Raw genomic sequence first — 19,853 nt, forward strand, 5'->3', positions numbered from 1 at the left:
GGACATTAGTGTATTTTCTCATATGTAGTTTAGTAATACAAAGTTCAAATAATTCTTTAAAATGAATTTTATTTACTTAAATTCTAAACATTTTTTTAATGTTTTTACATTATCTATATAAGAAAATGTTTGTTGACCATTCTTGTTTCTAAGCTTATGGCGACATATCTAGTTGTTAATTTTTAAAAGGCTATTGTTAATTTAGTATATAAGTTATATGGATGATTTATATGTGTTGATATATATTTTATATTCTAATTTTTTTATTTAAAAATAGTAAAGTTATTAAATAATACTTGTACTCAAAATGAAAAGTAATAGTAATATGAAAAAATGTTTACTTTCTTATACACCTATAACCTTTTTGAATAGTACCTTATAAAATTATCATAATGGATATTTTTCTAAAATGTCTATGTATTACAATGACTAAGCTTTTAAAAAAACGATTAACGATTGGCACTTGCAAATCATTCAGTCGTAACATTATATTTAATTTATTATAATGTAATGGATTGGTAAAAGTAATACTAGTACAATTGATGTCTATTCTCATTTCATACATTTATAAACTTGCCATTGCTTACATTTTTATTAACAAATTAGTCAGAAGTCATATTTTGTAATATATTTGTTGAATTGAATTTACAATGGTTTTTTTCCTTGAACGTATTAAGCACGTATCTACTTTATGCCATATCTTTGGAGCAGGTTTTCGATGTTATGATTCCAAGAAAGCTTTTTTATTGTACTGGACACTTTATATTGGAATCGTTTTCTTTAATATTTTAGCTTATTATCGAGGTATAATTCGTATATCAGTTGTTTTTGTAAATAGACTGGATATTATGTCAATAATCAACGTCATTTGTATTCACATAAGAATTTTAACTCCATTAGTCATGGTCTGCTCTAAGTTGTTGGCTGATAATGAAGTTTTAATTAGTACCATACGATCAATTGATGACTTAATACCAACTTTACAAAATACTTCACTGTTTTCTTACGCTTGGTACTTTTATTGTTGGATAATATTACATGTTATAACGGAAGTTTCACAATTATTTTTTTTCTGGTCAGCTGTTAATTTTAAATATATCAATTGTGTGGATGCTATTCTCGGGACGATTTTAAATGTTGTGATTTGTATCCCTATTGTGCAGTATAATATGATAATGCTACTTATTGGTCGTGGCATTAGAGAAATCAACAATGATATCACATCGATAAGAAAATGGAAACCATATCGAGCTAAATGGAAAGAGCTTAAGAATAAAGCACAACATATTACACATTATGTTTACAATATGTCAATTGTTATTTTTGTTATCTACACTATGAGTGATATATTTTGCTTTGGTTATACATTTACCGTTTTAGTTGACTATAATAAAAAGAAATTAATAATCTGTTTTTTCATTACATTTTTTATGCGATTGGGATTTTGCGTTGAACTATTTCGAGTGGCCAACATTTGCAAATATGAGGTAATTTACTGCATATTTTATAAGTTTTAATGTCACCTGAATGTAATAAAATTTATTACCCATTTTTGTTTATGTTTTTATCTAGATTCTTAGAACTCAAAGTATTCTTAATGATGTTAAGATGAATTCTATTTTAGATTTAAAAGAAATAAAATTACCAAAACATTTTTTATAGAAGAAAATAATACAGTTAAAGAAAAATTATATAGTTTTTATTAACGTTTATAGGTCCAGTATACTTCTCTGTATATGTTACATTCAGATTTCAATCTAATGCCATGTGGTTGTTTTAATCTATCATTTAGAACTTTATTAACTGTAAGTAAAAAATATAAATTGTAGTTATTAATGTTAAATTTGTTTCTACAACTCTAATTTTTATTTAATTAAATTACTGTTCGGATTGGTGAGAGTTTAAGAGGTGGGATACTCACTAGCTCGAATTGAAAAAATTCAACATTTTAAATTTCAATATTAATTTTTAAACAGTTTATTTATTTTCATTTTATCACATCGAGCATTCAATAATGTTTTTAATCGATTTTGAGTTAAAATAAATTTTTATTTCGTTTAGATTTTGGGGATGGCCATAGCTTGTTTGGCATATCAAATTCAAATCAAAATTGGCTAAAAGTATTACTTTGATCGAATAAGTAAATTACATATGATTAAAAGTTTTGTATATTTTAAATTGGTTGAAACATTTTAGCAGTTGAGTTTTTATGAAATACTTTAGTCCTAGGTAAAATATAAATTTTATTTACAGCTCATTACTAATCGTTCATAAATCAAATAAATTAAATAACTATGTTTTTGCGATTATTAATAGTCATATTCTAAAATTTTACTAATATTATTCAACTAAACCAAAATAACATTTTTAGCGTTATTTTGATCAAATAATAAATTAAAATAATGTATTATTTTAGGATAAATTTAGTGTCAATGATAAATCTATTGATTTATAAATAATTAATTATAAATTTATAAATAAAAATTTTATAATAAATTTATTATAAATAATGAACCACAGTAATTTACTCATCTATACAAGAATACTACTCTATATATATATATCGATGACCAGTGCTCGAATTAGCCAAAAATAAGTAGGGGAGCTCAACTTAATAATTTGAAAACTGCGTCCATTTTGAAGACCTTTTTTTTTTTTTTACTNCTTAACAATTTGAAAACTGCGTCCCTAGCATTTTGAAGACCTTTTTTTTTTTTTTACTCATTACTTTATTTAGTATTTATTAATAAATCATATTTCATGATCATACTAATATTAAAAAAAAAAAAAAGAGGTAGTATTTTCCACCGTCCTCCCGTCCCAATAAAAAAAAGTAGTTGGGGTGCGCAAAAAAATTTAAAAAAAAGTAGAGGAGCTACGTTCCCCTGCGCACCTCCCCAATTCGAGCACTGTCGATGACCCATAAGACTAATGCAAATTTTGAAAATTTTAGTGTTTGAACACGTTTAGAGTATAATAACCTTATTGATAACTAGTTTTGAAGTGTTAATCTTCGAGGTATGAGCATTTTAAGATTTAGAAAAGACGAGGAGTATGGTAGTGATCAGCAACGTCCTATTTTTACTATGACGCACAGAATTCATCAATATTACACACCCGTCTAGCTTATAGTTAAAAATTCTATTAACTCAAAAATGTAATGAACCAAAAATAGAAATAAAATAAATAAAATAAGGTAAAATATAAAGTAAAAAGTAATATGGAATGAAAGGGTAATATAGAATTGATATATAATATAGAATGTAGAATTGATGTATAAAATAAAAAGGAAAATAGAATTTATGTAAAATTGGTTGGAATGTTTAATTTTTTTAATTTATATAATTTTGTTTAATTTGTTTATTAATGGTTTATATTTTTTTATTAATAAATTATATTATTAATTTATTAATTCTTCTATTTAATTTTTATTAATGGTTTATTACGCAATAGATTGTTGGAGGTTCGAAAGAATAGGATAAATTGTACTTACCTTACGTCCTATGTAATGCAATAATATTTCAAGTAATCCAATGTTGATTTTGGCATCAAATATTTATGTAAAAATTTATATAGTTGTAATTTTGGTGGGCCAATGTGTCCCGGCGCTAGTGGCTTGAAAGGATGCGGCACAATAATCACCTAGATGTTCGTAAGAACAGATACATTAAGCTCAAAGACTAGCTACCCAATACACATAGGTTTACAAATATATTCTAATCTAATATACATAATTCTAGATAATATCTAGTTGCAACTTTTACTCTGTAATATTATATTATCACTTATAATATTAAAATATTATATTATGTTATCTTTTGTACATGTATGTCAATATTATGGATTCTCAAGATCACCAAAACAGGGTTCCCTTATTTAAAACATAAAATAATCAATAAACTAGGCAATTAAATCTGATTATCGTACAGATTCAAAGTAACGCCTATGTGTGGGTTCTCAATTAGGTCCAGACAATCACATTTAACTATTAATTAAGATCTACAGTTTCTAAGATCACACTAGGTATCGCTACACGACCCTCATCTACTATAAAAACCCATTTTTTCCTATTAAAATCAGTTCTTTCGACGATTTTAAAATACACAAATTCTGCGACACACTACTCAAGATTCTTACTCTCTGGGACTTAGTTTTTTTTTTATATTTAATTTGGACTTAGAATATTTTTTCAAGCTAAATGACATTTAGAAATTTTAAAGTGAATTTTGTTTTGGTTAATCTCTTAATTTGACTTGTTCATTAAACAATAATGTTTTATTTTATAATGGAAATAAATGTCAATTAATATTTTAAACCTCAAACATTTTTTTTTAAAAAACTATTTTTTTTATATATAATAAACCCGAATCAACTCTAATTTTCTCAGTTAATGGTAAATATTTATTATATGCTAAAGGTTACAGTTATTTCAATTTAAACTAATTTAATAACATTTTTATTGGACTAAGTGTGTTGCAACTCTATACTTATTGGGTAGCTAGCCATTTTGGTTTAATGTCTTTGTTCTAACGAACATCGCGCTGGCAGACAGCACAGAGAAACTTACGAATATGTTTTTTAGTGTTTAATTTTTGTCTTGGTGATTATTGTGCCGCATCCTTTCAAGGCAATATCGCCGGGACACATTGGGCCACCACAATTCCGCTTTGACAAATCTTTAACATAGATATAAATATTTCTGAATTTTGTTTGGGCCAGGCCAGAGGAAAATTTAAGAAATATTGGTGTCGATCTCTCAATAAAATATAATCTCATAAATAATATACTCATTTTACAAAGTCAACTAAGGATACATTATTTGATATAGTTATAAAAAAAACATAGAGTGTATAGAATCTCTTGCATATATAGTCATAGATTTTGTGTAATGGTTTCGTATTATTTATAATTAAACACTTATTCTCAAACGTTCATATTTACTGTCAAACTCAAAGTGTACAACGTGTGAAATACAGTGTGAACTCATAATTAACATTGGATTGTTTAAAATAAGCATTAAATTACGTGGGATACGAGGTAAGTACAAATTTAAATTTCCGCTTTCAAATTATAAATACTCTATTGCGTAATAGACCATTAAGATAGGTAATAAAGTTTTGTAGGATAATTGACTTAATTTATTCAATATTGTTCAACCCTGAGATCAGCTTATTATTTTTATCACAACGTTTGTGTACATTTTTATTTATTTGATCATTACCCTCATGTATTTAAACTCCGTTTATTCACCCCTCTGAATTCTTCTTTATTCATATCATTATATCCTTTGCACCCTTACATATCTTGCCACATTTAAACATGTGTTACTCTGCCATTTATTATTTTGTTTAATAAATTTTTATTATTATTCGGCCATACATACGCTACATTATGTCTTTACTCTGACTAAGAATCAACCCTTCAATTTTCTTTTGGTACAATATAAGCATTCACACCTTCAATAGTAAAATCCACATCAACACCATTTTTACCCTTCGTTATTTATTTCCCTCAAACCTATATCACACCATTCGTTCCCCATAGCTACCGCCCTTTTCTTTACCTTCTTGAACCTTCATCTTATATTGATGAGACAATTTTGCTCTTATTTTTCTTTTTGGTTTATTACAACTTTGTCCGCCGGCGCGATGCTCGTTAAAGCAAAGACATCAAGCTCAATGACTAGCTATCCAGTAAGTATAGAGCTGCAATACACTTAGACCAATAAAATTAATAATAAATTAATTTAAATCTCAGTATCAACTGAGAAAATTGTGACCTTTAGCTCTGTCCACCGGCACGATGTTCGTTAGAACAAAGACGTTAAGCTTAGAGACCCAACAGAAAAGCTCACAATAGATTTTTACTATTAAATAAAAATTTAAAATTTGGTTGGATTTATTATTAAAATAACATAATTAAAAAAAATTTAATGTTTAAAATATTATTTGATATTCATTTCCACAATAAGAAAAATAAAACATTATTACTTAATGAACAAATTAAATTAAATTAAAAGATTCATTAAAACAAAATTCACTTTGAAATTTATAAGTGTCATTTAGTTTTAAAGAAAAATATTCTAAGTGTAAATAAATTAAAAAAAAGACCAAGTCCTGAAGAGTGAAATCTTGAGTAGAGTATCGTAGATATTGTGTATTTTAAATCGCCGAAAGAACTAATTTAGATGGGGAAAAATGGCTTTTTATAGTCCAAAGGGGTTAGCCCAGTGATCCCTAACATGATCTTAGAAGCTGAAGCTTTCTATTCTAATTGATTAATTATAATGAGGACCCTGCGTGTAGGCGTTACTTAATCATCTTTACAATAAGTACATTTTATCCCATAATTAACTGGTTATTTTGTATTTTAAATGAGAGAACTCTGTTTTGGTGATTTTATATATTCATAATATTCATAATATGTGAAATACATGTACAAATGATAACATAATATTATATGTTAATATTTAATGTAATAATATAATATTACAAAAAGTAATTATACAATACTGGTTATCAATCTGTCAATATTTTATTTAGGCCAATCTCCATCTAATATTAAAAAAATAATTATAGGTTCCCATTTAACATTTGAAAGTTGTTCGTAAAATTTACCTTAAAACAAATTTTTTCATACAATTAACTTGATATTTATTATGGTTTATAAAAATGAATTAAATATTAGTCTAAAAATTTTTAAGATAAATTCATTATTTATCGAAAATTTTACTAAGCAAAACAGGTCTATCTGGCAACTTTTAATTGAATTGCTATTCTTAAAAGGTATAAGGGTTGAATATAGAAAATACTTCATTATTGATATATTGAACAAAACATGTAACTAATAGAAACAAATAAAAATTCTAAATGTTATTTTTCTTTTAATTTACTGGTTCATTACAAAAGAATCACATTGCATACTTCGTTGGAGTTTAATAGTTGGATACACTGCGCATTATTCCGGATTGCGTCAGAATTGCTGTACAGTTGTATAAATATAACATGCTATAAACTAAAATATAATTTTTTTAGAATTTGTTTCTATTCCAACTGTCAATTTAAATTATATATTCAATAGGTGACATAATATATTCAACTCCTTGATTTTTATTAATAATATAAACTTTTCAAATTGACAGTTTTGCACTTAGTCATTTATTGAACCATAATATTATACTTTAATAAATATTTTTATAAAATTGATTTACAAAAGTTGTTGTTGTCTAGTTAGTTGATTATCATCATTGTAAACCATATCGCCAAGTGAAAAAAAAATTTCCAGTTTTTTGTTAATCTAAATATGGCGTATTTATTTGAACGTATAAAATGTTCACTTACTATATGTAATGTATTTGGAGCAGGTTTTAAATATTATGACACCAAAAAAGCATTATTCGAGTACTGGTCACTTTATATTATTAACGTTTTTTTAAATATTTTTATCTACCATCGAGGCATGATTCGTATGACTACACTTTTAGTTCATGTACTTGATATGATGTCAATACTCAACGTCATTTGTTTTCATATAAGGATATTAACTCCATTAGTAATGGTTTGTTCTAAGTTGTTTGCTGATAATGAAGTTTTAGTTAGTACCATACGATCAATTGATGACTTAATACCATCTTTGGAAAATACTTCATTGTTTTCTTACGCTTGGTACTTTTACGGTTGGATAATACTACATATTATAACAGAGGAATTACGATTATTAATATTGTGGTTAGCTATAAAATTTCAATTTATCAATGGTTTTGATGTTCTACAAACTACCTATTTCGATATTGTAGTATGTCTGCCAATTGTGCAGTATAATATGTTAATGCTACTTATTGGTCGTGCTATTAAGGAAATCAACAATGATATCACATCGATAAGAAAATGGAAATTATATCGAGCCAAATGGAAAGAGCTTAAGAATAGAGCTCAACAAATAACACATTCTGTGTTCGATATTTCAATTGTCATGTTTGTAGCTTTTTCAATGTGTGAGATAATTTGCTTTGGCTACTCTATTCCTTATTTTTCCAAAGTAAATAAAATCAATCTTATAATTTGTTTTGTCATTACCTGTATACGATTGGGATTTTGCATAGAACTTTTTCGGGTTGTTCATATATGTAAAATAGAGGTAATTTATCGTACTATATTATATCTTGTATAAACTTATTTAAAACTTTATTTTAAAATGTATTCTTTTCTAATAGATTAATAGAACTCAAACTATACTCAATGATATGAAGACTAATTCTTTGTTGGATTTAAAAGAAGTGAAGATTATGAAAAAATGTGTAAAATAAAATAACATTATTTTAAATATTTTTTAGGTGCAATTTTCTTCTTTATACATGTTGCACGCAAGATTTCATTTAGTTCCATGTGGTGTTTTTGAATTATCTTTTAGGACTTTGTTGGCAGTAAGTTAAAATTATTGACCTAGTTTAAAATTGTAGCCCTTTGCTAACATATATATCGCCAATGATTTCCTAAAAATTATATTTATTCAATTTAACTATGTTATATTTAAGTTTTTAAAATTATCATCAAATAACTAACTATGCTTTAAAATTTAACTGAATAACAGTCAACTTTAAGCACAATCAATGATAATATTTACTCTCCATATAATTTTATTTTATATAGATATTTAGTATGACGATTGCTTTTCTGGCTTTTCAAATTCAAATCAAGATTGGATAGCTTCAATTTTGCTGAAAAATATATTATTTGAACAAACGTCATATTATTGATAAAATTTAAGCTTAATCATATTTTTTTTAAATAATGACAATTGAATATTGATGAATGAACTTAATTATAATTAATTAAATGTAACTATTAACATAACAAATATAATATATTTTATAAATGACTACTATATTGAAATAAAGACAATCGCATTTTTTTCTCGCCTTTTTATGTTTGTATAAGTTAATTGATAAATTCTAAGGGAGGTCACAAATTTATATATTTTAAAATAATATTGTTTCTTTATTAATTTATCAGACATTTTTTAAATTTTCATATATTATTTATAAGTTTGTTAGATGATATTTAAAATATTTGTAATATTATGTAATGAGTTTGAATAGTTTTTTAACTTAAAAACAGATTTCAAACAAACATTTTTACATTTTTTGGACAGGTACAATAAAATAAATAAAAATTATGACAATTTAAGAGAATTCAAAAAATTACCATGCTATCTTATTTTATCTAATCAAAAAATGTAAAAAAATAAAATTAGTAAAAACAATCATAAAACCAAATATATTAATTTCTATTGCAATTAATATTATATTATATTTTTATTTTATTTTTCTTTAAATTGGTTAAGAGGCAATCGAAGTTTAAGCTTTAATAAATTAAAAAAATAATAGAAAATTTAAATAAATTTCATTTTGAATAATATTTGGGAAATGTATTTGAGAAATATTATCTATTTGATTTTTATTACAACTTTTTGTATAATCCTTAACAATCCTTGACCTGGTGCCCATCCTTTTTACAGGAGAAGCACCCCTTGGATTTGTCCGAGCCCTTGCAGGCCTGCGCCACGTGTCCGTGCTCCAGGCACCTGTAACACCTCAGACTCTCGTCTACAAGGATCCTTAGCCGACAGGTGACCCATCTCTCAGGCCGCACATTACTCCCTTGAACCCGAGGACCGCCTAGCGCTCAGGTGGATGACCATGCTCCGGTGGCGTACTCGCCAGGTCCTCATAGGACCCGATCGGCTGGACAGGTGGGTGGACCGGACTCACGGGGAGATAACTTATCGTCTGACCCAAGTGATGTCCGGCTACGGCTGATTTAACGAGTACTTACACCGTATTCGTAAAGCAGCCGCGCCGATGTGCGACCACTGTTCGGATCGCCCGGGAGAGGCTGATAGCGCTCTGCACACCCTCTTCCGGTGAGAGGCGTGGGCCCAGGAGCGGGACTCTTTGGAGTCTCGACTAGGGTGCACGTTCCGAGTCGAGTCCATGGTGGACCTGATGTTGAGGAGTCGGGAGGCGTGGAGACTCGTCCAAGCGTTCGCCGAATCCGTCTTATTAAAGAAGGAGGAAGCGGAACGCCTGAGACAGAGGCAGCCACGCCGCCCGGCACAGGAGGATCTGAGGCGCTGGTTTAGGCCGGTGCCTTAGGTTCTTGTTCTTGTTTTTTGTGTATTTGTTTGTGAGTTATTTTGCCAATCCTCTCTAACGGTTCCCACTGCGGGATCCGGTTAACGAGAGGGGGCCACACCACGTTGCGAATTAGCTCTTGATTAATTTCGGGCTGATTCGCAACGTGGTGGTGTGAACTATTAAGATGGCGTGGGCCACCCTGAAGTAATGCCTCACGGCAGTTCCAGGGCGGCCCACAATAATGCCGGTCGTTTAAAAAAAAGGTGACCCATCTCACACGGATACGTGCGAGACCTGCAAGGCAGAGGGCCAGCCTTGTAGGCATATCCACCCTAACGTACCGCCCTTTGCCGCCGGAGTTCCCACGGACCACCACTGGCCCGATTTCCAGCGGTACCTTGTCGTCTGGACGGCGGAGAGCGTCCAGTAGTGCACTCTGCACGTCGCCCTCCTCCGTCCATTACTCCACGTCGAGGAGCATGACAGACACGGTCATCACCGGACGGTGGACCCGCACGTCATGCTCCTTCAGGGCGACCTTCAGGCTGTCAGCCTGGGCGCCTGAGCCCCGGACCTCCGGACGGCTTCCGTTCAGGTCCTCCTGGTCCCCGCCAATTGGACCCCCAGGGCTTTGAGGTCAACAGCAGCCATTGCGATCTTAATGACCGCGGCGTACCGTTGATCCTCTCTGAGTGGTCCGATCATCACCGCCTCTGCCCTCAGGACTTTGGCCCGAAGCTGCGCGGCAGTCTCGGAATGATGGCGGTGGCTTGGCCTTGGGCCCCTCAGGGACCTCCATTTTGGGAGCCGTCGTCAACCGCTCCACTCCCTCCCGCTTCACCCCCTCTTGGCGTTGAACAGATCAACCCCTGTTAGGGGCACCAGCTTAGGATTTTTTGGCCAGGACCGGCGCAGGTGTTTTCCAATGTTATGGCGGGGGCGAATTGTTGGGAAGATCTCCTTGCGTTTGGGACTTTTTTTTCTTAAAACTTCCATAACTTTTTCAAAAATCAACAAATCAACATAATTTTTTTTTATACTAAAACTTTAGATATTCTCCTTTTATTCGATATAATTTTTTTTAAATTTAACACTTAACCTGCTCACTGGGGGGGGATTAAACATAGCAACTTTTTTACAAAAACTAACTTTTTCAACTTAATTTTTGAAAATGTTCCGGAAATACTGCGTTCTTTAAATATATACCAAATTAAAGTCTAAACTATAGTCTCCTATCGTGAGAAGAAATTTATATTCATGTTAATATTATTTTTTACTATGTGGTTCTTTTTGTGGCTACGATTTATTTTGCCAACCCTCACTAGATCTACTTTTTTCAACGATACGTCAAATGATTACAATTCGTATTTAGATTAAGTTATTACTCTTAAAAATTGAAAAAATATTCCTTATTCAAATAAAAAGTAGCTTAAACAGCTTTTTCTATACAAACAATTAAAATAATTAATTTCTAATATTCTTACAGTATTTATTGTCGAATTAGATTTGATATGATAAAAGTATTCAAGTACAAGAGTAAATAATTTTACTTTGTAATTTATTAATTTTTTAACTCTATTTTTGTGTGCTACTATCAGTCTATAATATTACAAATTTTTTTGTAACATGTTGTTATATAAATCATAAATTAAAAAAAAAAATGATTCTTAATTTCACTTGGATTTAACGATGAATTTTTACAATTATAATCAAATTTTATAATAAGCTCAATTGAGTAAATCTTTTTAACAACTTTTTTTTTATTGGGTTTTTTAGATATATAATAATTAAAATTAATTAATTTCTGAATATTATTATAATAATATAGACCCAACTATGCAACGTCCCCACTATGCCGCGACCCCACTGTGCTGGGTTTTTTAAATAACACCACCATTTACCTTTATATATATTACACTTATAAATCATAAAACTTCTAATCAGGATATAAATAAGGAAATAGGAAATCATGTAGCTTTTGGAATAGTCCATTCATTTTTTAAAATTAAACATTATATATAGATTTGCATCGAGCGTTTTTTATGATAGTGATTTTAATCACTGTCAGATATCATTATACTTGACTCAACTATGCTGCATCCCCACTATGCCGCGATTCCACTGTACTGGTTTTTTTTTAGTTATAATTCGTTTTTGATGTTAAAATTGTGTTATAATGTCATTTTCATTTTTGGTTGAAATTCGTATATTTTCGTTTAAATTCCAATATTTTAGTTTAAATTCGTATATTTTCGTTGAAATTAGAAAATTTTGTTTATTAATATATCTTATTGTAAAATTTTTTTTTTTTTTAGTTATATTACGATTTAGATGTTAAAATTGTATTTTAATGTTATTTTCATTTTTCGTTGTTATAAACTTTAAAGTAATTATTTAAATTTTATGAATTGTTGTTGATTTCTATAATCATATGTATTTGGAAAGTGGCCAGAGCACCCTAGCGATTACATTTTGTATAAAAAAATCAATACCAAGTATTTAGAGATAGTAATGTAGGTTAACATTTCTATTTCTTGTTAAATTTTTTACAAACTTAATATATGAAAATTCAACAATAGAATGTAATTTTGAGCTGTTATTTATTATATTTTTAGGTTAGTGTTTGGACAACATCACTGGAATAAGCATGTATAGCAGTGGTAGGTATTGAATAATGCAGTCATAAATTATATGAAGAATGAACATTGAATAAAGTAGAAATATTATAAACAGTACTTGTTTTATTTCTAATTTTAGAGGAACTATTAGATGCAGGAATTATCTACAAAAATAAAAAAGAACAACTAGATGTTACAATAGGTGATGGAATGGAGTTACTTATTCGAGGAAATAAAGATAAAAAAAAGAAACCACAATCAAGTAGCTCTTACAATTCTTCTGGTATGCATCATAGTAGCACTGATGAAAATTGTCAAATTAGAGATAAATATGAATATGAATCAAGAAGGTAGGATAATTGTTGACGATGATATTAAAATATTATTTTAATTACTAAACTATTAATAATTAAAAAGTTTATAAAATATTGCTTAAAAAATAAAATGAACCTACAACATTCGTTCACTAATAAAAATGTGTGTAACTGAATCAACATCAAAAAAAATTAATTTTAATAAAAACATTTTTTTATTTCTATGTAGTACAAAATCTTACGGGAGCCATGATCATGATCCATACGACAGTGAAAGTCACAAAAAGAGTAAACGTAGCTTGCATAGTACTGATGATAAAATATATTTAAAAGTAGAACCTATTCAGACTGATCTACGTGGTATGCAAAATCTGACTAAGTTAACTATTACTACTAAGTATATGTATATTAATTTTATTATTTTTGATATAGAAGAAAATATAGAGAATTATGAATTAGCTGGACAAGAAATAATTGAAGAAGAAATGTATAAAGAACAAGATCCGGGTGAGGTAGTAGAAGATGTTTTCGAGGAAGAAGAATATCCGGAAGATTGTTTTCCTCCAAACTGTTATAAGAAATTTCCTTTTTTAGCCGGTGATGATGATATGCCTTTTTGGTTGGGATGGGCACAGCTTCGGTTAAAAACATTTCAATTAATCGAAAATAAATATTTTGAAACCGCTGTTATTACTATGATATTACTTAGTAGTCTTGCTTTGGTAATAATATTATATATTATACTTCTAGTATTAGATTTATAATATGGTTATAAAAAAAAATTACTTAGAACAATTTATTCATTACTATTATTTTTATTAATTATTTTGTAATCATGATTTATATCTTATTATTTAACATAACTTTGAAATTATCTAATGTTTAATTATTTTATGTATTTTATTAATATTTTTTTAATCTGTTATTTTCAGGCCTTGGAAGATGTCAACTTACAACATAGACCCGTTTTACAAGATATATTGTACTATATGGATAGGATATTTACTGTAATTTTTTTTTTAGAGATGTTAATTAAATGGTTGGCTTTGGGTTTCCGCAATTATTTTACAAACGCATGGTGCTGGCTCGACTTCATAATTGTTATGGTAAAAATTTATTCAATAAATTTGTGTTATACTCTATGTAATAGAAACAAAGTGTTATAAAAAATTTCGAAACTTTTTGAACAATTTTGATTGAAGTGTATCTAAAAACATTAAAAATTATGTGTATGATACTTAAAAATAATTCAGTTTAAGTAAGCATTAGACACGAGACTATTTTATTTGAAAATTTTTGTAATAATACTATATAAATTCAAACATTTTTTAACCAATTAAAATTAAAAAAAATTTGTGAATGTTGTTTTAGCAACTATTTTCTTTATATTACAATTATACCATGATGTAAATCAATTAATTGTCTTATAGTTGTCTTTAGTAAATTTGGCAACAATATGGGCAGGGGCTGCAGATATACCTGCATTCAGACCAATGAGGACTCTTCGGGCTTTAAGGCCTTTGAGAGCGGTATCTCGTTGGGAGGGTATGAGAGTAAGTACGAGCCGGTGACGGTATATTTGTGATTTGGAACTCACTGTCTGTGTTTTTTTTCCATTGTATAAATACTGCGTTTGTTTCATATCTTTCTATTGGCTAGGGAATCGATATAATAAAGGACTATTATATTCATAATTTGTTTACTGCAGCAGCTACATTAAGATAATTTTGTAATTGCAGTGTTTTTGCCTGAGGTGTTTTGTGTGCGTATGAGTGTGCATTTTTTTATGATATTATAGTATAGTAACAGGAATTGCGCTCTTCTTGCTATAAAATTCTTTATTTAAAATTACATTTTTAATTTTTTGTTATTGAAGAAATAGATAACTTAAACCTAAGGAAAGTAATAGAAATACTGAAAACAACATAATAATAATAATAATAATATATTTATATTTAATGTTTTCTCTAAAAGCTATTGCTTTAATAATAATATAATATTATACATGCATACATATACATTATACATAAAACACGCGCCTATATTTTGTAGAATATAATGTGGGTTGCACCGCTAACAAAAGTTACCAATGAATTTTGATTTACGTATACATACTTACTTTTATTATTTGTGCATTTTCTTTGGCTCTACTTTACACAGGTATCCTTGATAAATTTTGTTGCTGCCTTGTTGGGAGCGAGTGGAATTCAAGCTTTCAAAACCATGCGAACTTTAAGAGCTTTGCGACCACTGCGAGCTATGGCTAGAATGCAGGGCATGAGGGTACGTGGTCAAAAAAAAAAAAAAAACAAAGAGATTTTTTATTCCATTTTATATTTATAAATACCTACTATATCCGTAATTATAGTATCAATACTAGTTGAAAAGCTAAATTTTTAGATAATTATTTTGTTCTTTTGAAAATTATAATTGGTAAATAATTAAAATTTATTAGATCGCCTAATTCGTAGATCAAGCCAATTTACAATTTTTCATTTAAAATTAAGATGACCTATGTTGGTCTTACTTTAGATATATTTAATGTTGTAACATATGAACTCATTCGTTTAACATTTGAGTTAAACTGCAATCATGCATTGCAATTAAAGTCTGCGCATGATTAAAAAAATCAAATAATTTGCTTTTAAATTAATGGTCATAATTATCTACTGTTATTTAAATATAACAATATATTTTCTATAATTTATATTTAATAAATGTTACTAATTTTTTTACAAAGATTTTTCTGCTATGAGCTTGCGCAATAAACAAGTGTACTGTACAACATAATTCTTCTTTAAAAATCAAAATTATCTTGATATAACCAGTACTGCATTTAAAAATTACACTGTCTAGGATGCCACATTTTGACACTCATTAAAAAATATTAATGATCCATCGGTTTTTTTGCTAATGGTTTAAAAAGATAGTATCAATGCATAAAATTTACAATTTTAACGATAGCATAAAATGCAAATTTTCTTCAGTGCTATTCCAAAATCATTTATCAGGGGCAAGTGCACCAAACGTTTACCTTCTTAAATGCGGTCCTGTACGTAATATAATTACCTTATTTAAAAGTATATTTTTATACACCAGTTAATAAAAACTTTTTACATTGTGTTTAAGACAGTGTCGTCATGTTTTATGTTTAGGATCTAGCTTATAAATTTCAGTTGGCTTAGAGGCCCACAACTTATGGACCTCAATATTGAAAAATATTAAAGGGTAGAATAGAGTAAACCAAGCCAAAACTGGGTTGAAATATTAGTATTTAAATTAAACATTTTTTTTATTAATATGTATGTGTTGTGTCTACATAAATATAGAGAAAAGATAGATTTGTTGTACAGTACTGGAATGATTATGCATGTTTTTAAGGGAATGTGTTTAGAATAGCATGTTTTTTTTACTTAACTTTTGTTAGTTAAACATTATTTGTTATAAATATTTATTCATTATTTGAAAAATAATCTCGATTTTTAAATAATTTATACAGGTAGTAGTCAATGCATTAGTACAAGCTATTCCAAGTATTTTTAATGTCCTTTTGGTGTGTTTGATATTTTGGTTAATATTTGCTATAATGGGAGTGCAGCTATTTTCAGGAAAATATTATAAAGTAGGTTAAAATTGTTTAATTTTGTACATAATTTGTTTTAAGTATTTTAGAGAGTATTAAATACCATTATATATAATTTAAATAGTGTGTCGATGCAGATGGTAATACTCTTAGCCATGAAATCATTCCTGATAAAAATGTTTGTCTTGCTGAAAACTATACATGGAGAAATTCGAAAATGAACTTTGATCACGTTGGCAACGCATACCTTTGTCTTTTTCAAGTAGCGACATTTAATGGTTGGATGGAAATTATGAGAGATGCAGTCGATTCGAGAGATGTATTTAATTTTAACCATTTTAAACATAAATTTTAATAAGCCTGACTTATTCAATTTTTAGAGTTATGATAAACAACCTATTCGTGAGATCAACAACTATATGTACTTCTATTTTGTATTTTTTATCATTTTTGGTTCATTTTTTACTCTAAATCTATTTATTGGTGTGATAATTGATAATTTCAACGAACAAAAGAAAAAAACAGGTAATTTTTGATTATAGAATAAATTAACACACATAATAAAATTATGATAATTATATATGTTAAAGGTGCATCTCTCGAAATGTTTATGACAGAGGATCAAAAAAAATATTATAACGCCATGAAAAAAATGAGCTCTAAGAAACCTTTAAAAGCTATACCAAGACCTAGGGTAATCCTATTTTTAATTTAAATTTTTTTAAACTCTAGCCTCTGTAAAGTATATTAAGGTTTTGACTTATTTTTCATAATAATTATAATTGCTGATTAGCGCCAATGTTTTTTTCATACTATTAATATAATATTTCTTTAGTAAATTTTGCCTAGTGTAAATAAATGTATCTAATTTTGTTTAATAAATGAATGATGTATTTATAATTTTCAATATATTTTAGTGGCGGCCACAATCAATCGTCTTCCAAATAGTTACAGATAAAAAGTTTGATATGCTTATAATGTTGTTCATTGGACTCAACATGCTAATAATGACATTAGATCATTATCACCAACCTAAAGAATTTACAAATATTTTAGATCTACTAAATCAAATTTTTATTGTAATATTTTCGGGAGAATGTTTGCTAAAAATATTTGCATTACGATATTACTATTTCAAAGAACCTTGGAATTTGTTTGATTTTGTTGTAGTCATACTTTCACTTGCAGGTATAGTTAATTCAATCACTAAATTTTTATTTATTTAATAAATAGACTCATTTATGAAAAATAGGTTTGATTTTAAGTGATTTCATTTCTAAATACTTTGTTTCACCTACTCTTTTGAGAGTAGTGCGAGTGGCCAAAGTTGGCAGAGTATTGCGTCTAGTAAAAGGAGCGAAAGGTATACGTACTTTGTTGTTTGCACTAGCTATGTCATTACCAGCTTTGTTCAACATTTGTCTACTTTTGTTCTTGGTAATGTTCATATTCGCAATTTTCGGAATGTCATTTTTTATGAACGTAGCAAGTAATGGAGGTTTAGACGAAGATTATAATTTTCGGACATTTGGTCAATCAATGATTCTTTTGTTTATGGTAAGAGTACTGTGTACGTATTAAACATTTTTAAAAATATGGTTATATTTGTAATAGTTGTCTACATCTTCTGGCTGGGATGCTGTTCTCGATGGAATCACTAATGAAGATAACTGCATTAAACCTAACTTAGAGATGGGCATCACGGGTAGTTGTGGTAACAAGACTGTAGGAACTGCATTTTTACTTTCATACTTGGTAATTAATTTCTTGATTGTTATCAATATGTATATTGCGGTAATTTTGGAGAATTATTCACAAGCAACGGAAGATGTACAAGAAGGTTTGACAGATGATGATTATGATATGTATTATGAAATTTGGCAACATTTTGATCCAGATGGTACTCGATACATCCGATACGACCAATTGACTGACTTTTTGGATATACTTGAACCACCTCTCAAAATTCACAAACCGAATAAGTATAAAATCGTTTCCATGGATATCCCAATATGCAAAGGAGACTTGATATATTGTGTTGATATACTTGATGCATTAACAAAAGACTTTTTCGCACGTAAAGGAAATCCCATCATTGAAACCGTCGCAGAGATTAGTGAGATTCAAACAAGACCAGAAGAAGCCAAATATGAACCGATTAGTTCTACATTATGGCGCATGCGTGAGGTGTATTGCGCAATGACCATACAAAAAGCTTGGCTTAGATTCATTCGAGAAAAACGTCAGAAGCAAAACTTAGATGAAACTGCATCACCAGATGGACGCGATACTGCAGTTATGGTGGAAAGCGACGGATTCGTCACTAAAAATGGCCATAAGGTAGTAATTCATTCTAGGTCGTCATCCAAAAGCTCAAAACTAGCCGATGTTTAAAGGGGCCAATCATTTAAAAATAAATTTTTGTATATTATTGTTGTTATTAGTTTATATATTTATTGAGACGAATGCTTCTGTTGTAGCGTGGCTTTAATCACTCTACTATTTTAACACGTCATAATTTAACTTTGTTTATTGCATTATAAAAATATTATTAATTATAATTGCTGTGATATAAAACATACAATGCATATGTTTTGTAGATTTTAAGATACAAAAAAAGAGCTTTAGAAATTATTTTAACATGGTAAAATTATTAAAACTATGTTCAAAAATGCAATGTGGTACACGTTTTATATTTTTACAAATCAATTAATATTTATAATAATTCTTTTATGACGTAATTCCCTTTTCTAATATTTGGCGTTATATTTTAATTATTTTTATAGACTATAATTTGATTTATTTTTTTATAGTTTAATTAATTTTATGTGTAAGCATTGTGTATGATTTCATATACAAAAAAAATTCACTATATAATTATTGTTATAGATAAGTTACTATTGACATCATGTATTTAATTAAAAATACATTAAATAATTAATATTTCTTATATTATTTTTATATTTTTTGGTGTTATGTTATTTTACCTAAAGAATCATGTGTTTTGATAAAATTTATCGTTTGATAGCTCGTATGTCATAATTATTTTTTAATAGCTGAAAAACACTTTTAACAAAAAAACGATTGTTTGATTATAACAAATAAATTAGATTAAAAGTATTTTTAATTAGCAATATTATTATTTCAACACTTTCATCAATAATATTTAAACCAAATCCAACCTTAATTATTAATGAATATCT

General features: G+C 28.4%; 3 protein-coding genes across 5 annotated transcripts; all 3 read left to right on the forward strand.

Moving 5' to 3' along the window:
* The first annotated feature begins 595 nt into the window (after positions 1-595).
* Positions 596-2,259, forward strand: LOC126896800 (uncharacterized). The gene is made up of 4 exons (XM_050669894.1): positions 596-1,487; positions 1,573-1,635; positions 1,716-1,805; positions 2,062-2,259. Exons 1-4 carry the CDS (start codon positions 651-653, stop codon positions 2,116-2,118), a joined length of 1,047 nt encoding a protein of 348 aa, XP_050525851.1. The 5' UTR covers positions 596-650; the 3' UTR covers positions 2,119-2,259.
* A 5,006-nt stretch (positions 2,260-7,265) lies between these two features.
* LOC126896790 (uncharacterized) lies at positions 7,266-8,743 on the forward strand. Its single transcript, XM_050669884.1, has 4 exons — positions 7,266-8,136; positions 8,213-8,275; positions 8,333-8,422; positions 8,649-8,743. The coding sequence occupies exons 1-4, from the start codon at positions 7,303-7,305 to the stop codon at positions 8,703-8,705; spliced, it is 1,044 nt and encodes a 347-aa protein (XP_050525841.1). The 5' UTR covers positions 7,266-7,302; the 3' UTR covers positions 8,706-8,743.
* A 3,885-nt stretch (positions 8,744-12,628) lies between these two features.
* On the forward strand, positions 12,629-19,605 carry LOC126896691 (sodium channel protein para-like). 3 transcript variants are annotated; one of them, XM_050669678.1, is made up of 14 exons: positions 12,629-12,795; positions 12,893-13,103; positions 13,297-13,427; positions 13,500-13,789; positions 14,000-14,173; positions 15,228-15,350; positions 16,567-16,689; positions 16,775-16,969; positions 17,031-17,175; positions 17,241-17,344; positions 17,568-17,838; positions 17,903-18,013; positions 18,137-18,207; positions 18,265-19,605. In XM_050669678.1, exons 1-14 carry the CDS (start codon positions 12,783-12,785, stop codon positions 19,042-19,044), a joined length of 2,742 nt encoding a protein of 913 aa, XP_050525635.1. In that variant the 5' UTR covers positions 12,629-12,782; the 3' UTR covers positions 19,045-19,605. The 3 variants fall into 3 exon arrangements, with proteins under 3 accessions (XP_050525635.1, XP_050525631.1, XP_050525622.1); XM_050669674.1 differs by lacking the exon at positions 15,228-15,350 and adding an exon at positions 14,498-14,620 and having other exon boundaries at positions 17,903-18,207; XM_050669665.1 differs by having other exon boundaries at positions 17,903-18,207.
* The last annotated feature ends 248 nt before the right edge of the window (positions 19,606-19,853 follow it).

The sequence above is a fragment of the Daktulosphaira vitifoliae genome, unplaced genomic scaffold, assembly GCF_025091365.1.
Source record: "Daktulosphaira vitifoliae isolate Bord-2020 unplaced genomic scaffold, ASM2509136v1 Scaffold_1, whole genome shotgun sequence".
Lineage (NCBI taxonomy): Eukaryota > Metazoa > Arthropoda > Insecta > Hemiptera > Phylloxeridae > Daktulosphaira > Daktulosphaira vitifoliae.

Excerpts from the sequence above, each read along its gene's own strand:
- LOC126896800 (XM_050669894.1), top strand. The coding sequence starts at position 651 with ATGGTTTTTTTCCTTGAACGTATTAAGCACGTATCTACTTTATGCCAT. Across the intron at positions 1,488-1,572 it reads CCAACATTTGCAAATATGAG|ATTCTTAGAACTCAAAGTAT; the intron begins GTAATTTACTGC and ends GTTTTTATCTAG. Across the intron at positions 1,636-1,715 it reads CTATTTTAGATTTAAAAGAA|GTCCAGTATACTTCTCTGTA; the intron begins ATAAAATTACCA and ends TAACGTTTATAG.
- LOC126896691 (XM_050669674.1), top strand. Across the intron at positions 13,790-13,999 it reads TACTTAGTAGTCTTGCTTTG|GCCTTGGAAGATGTCAACTT; the intron begins GTAATAATATTA and ends TGTTATTTTCAG. Across the intron at positions 17,345-17,567 it reads AAGCTATACCAAGACCTAGG|TGGCGGCCACAATCAATCGT; the intron begins GTAATCCTATTT and ends AATATATTTTAG.
- LOC126896790 (XM_050669884.1), top strand. The coding sequence starts at position 7,303 with ATGGCGTATTTATTTGAACGTATAAAATGTTCACTTACTATATGTAAT. Across the intron at positions 8,137-8,212 it reads TTCATATATGTAAAATAGAG|ATTAATAGAACTCAAACTAT; the intron begins GTAATTTATCGT and ends CTTTTCTAATAG. Across the intron at positions 8,423-8,648 it reads CTTTTAGGACTTTGTTGGCA|ATATTTAGTATGACGATTGC; the intron begins GTAAGTTAAAAT and ends TATTTTATATAG.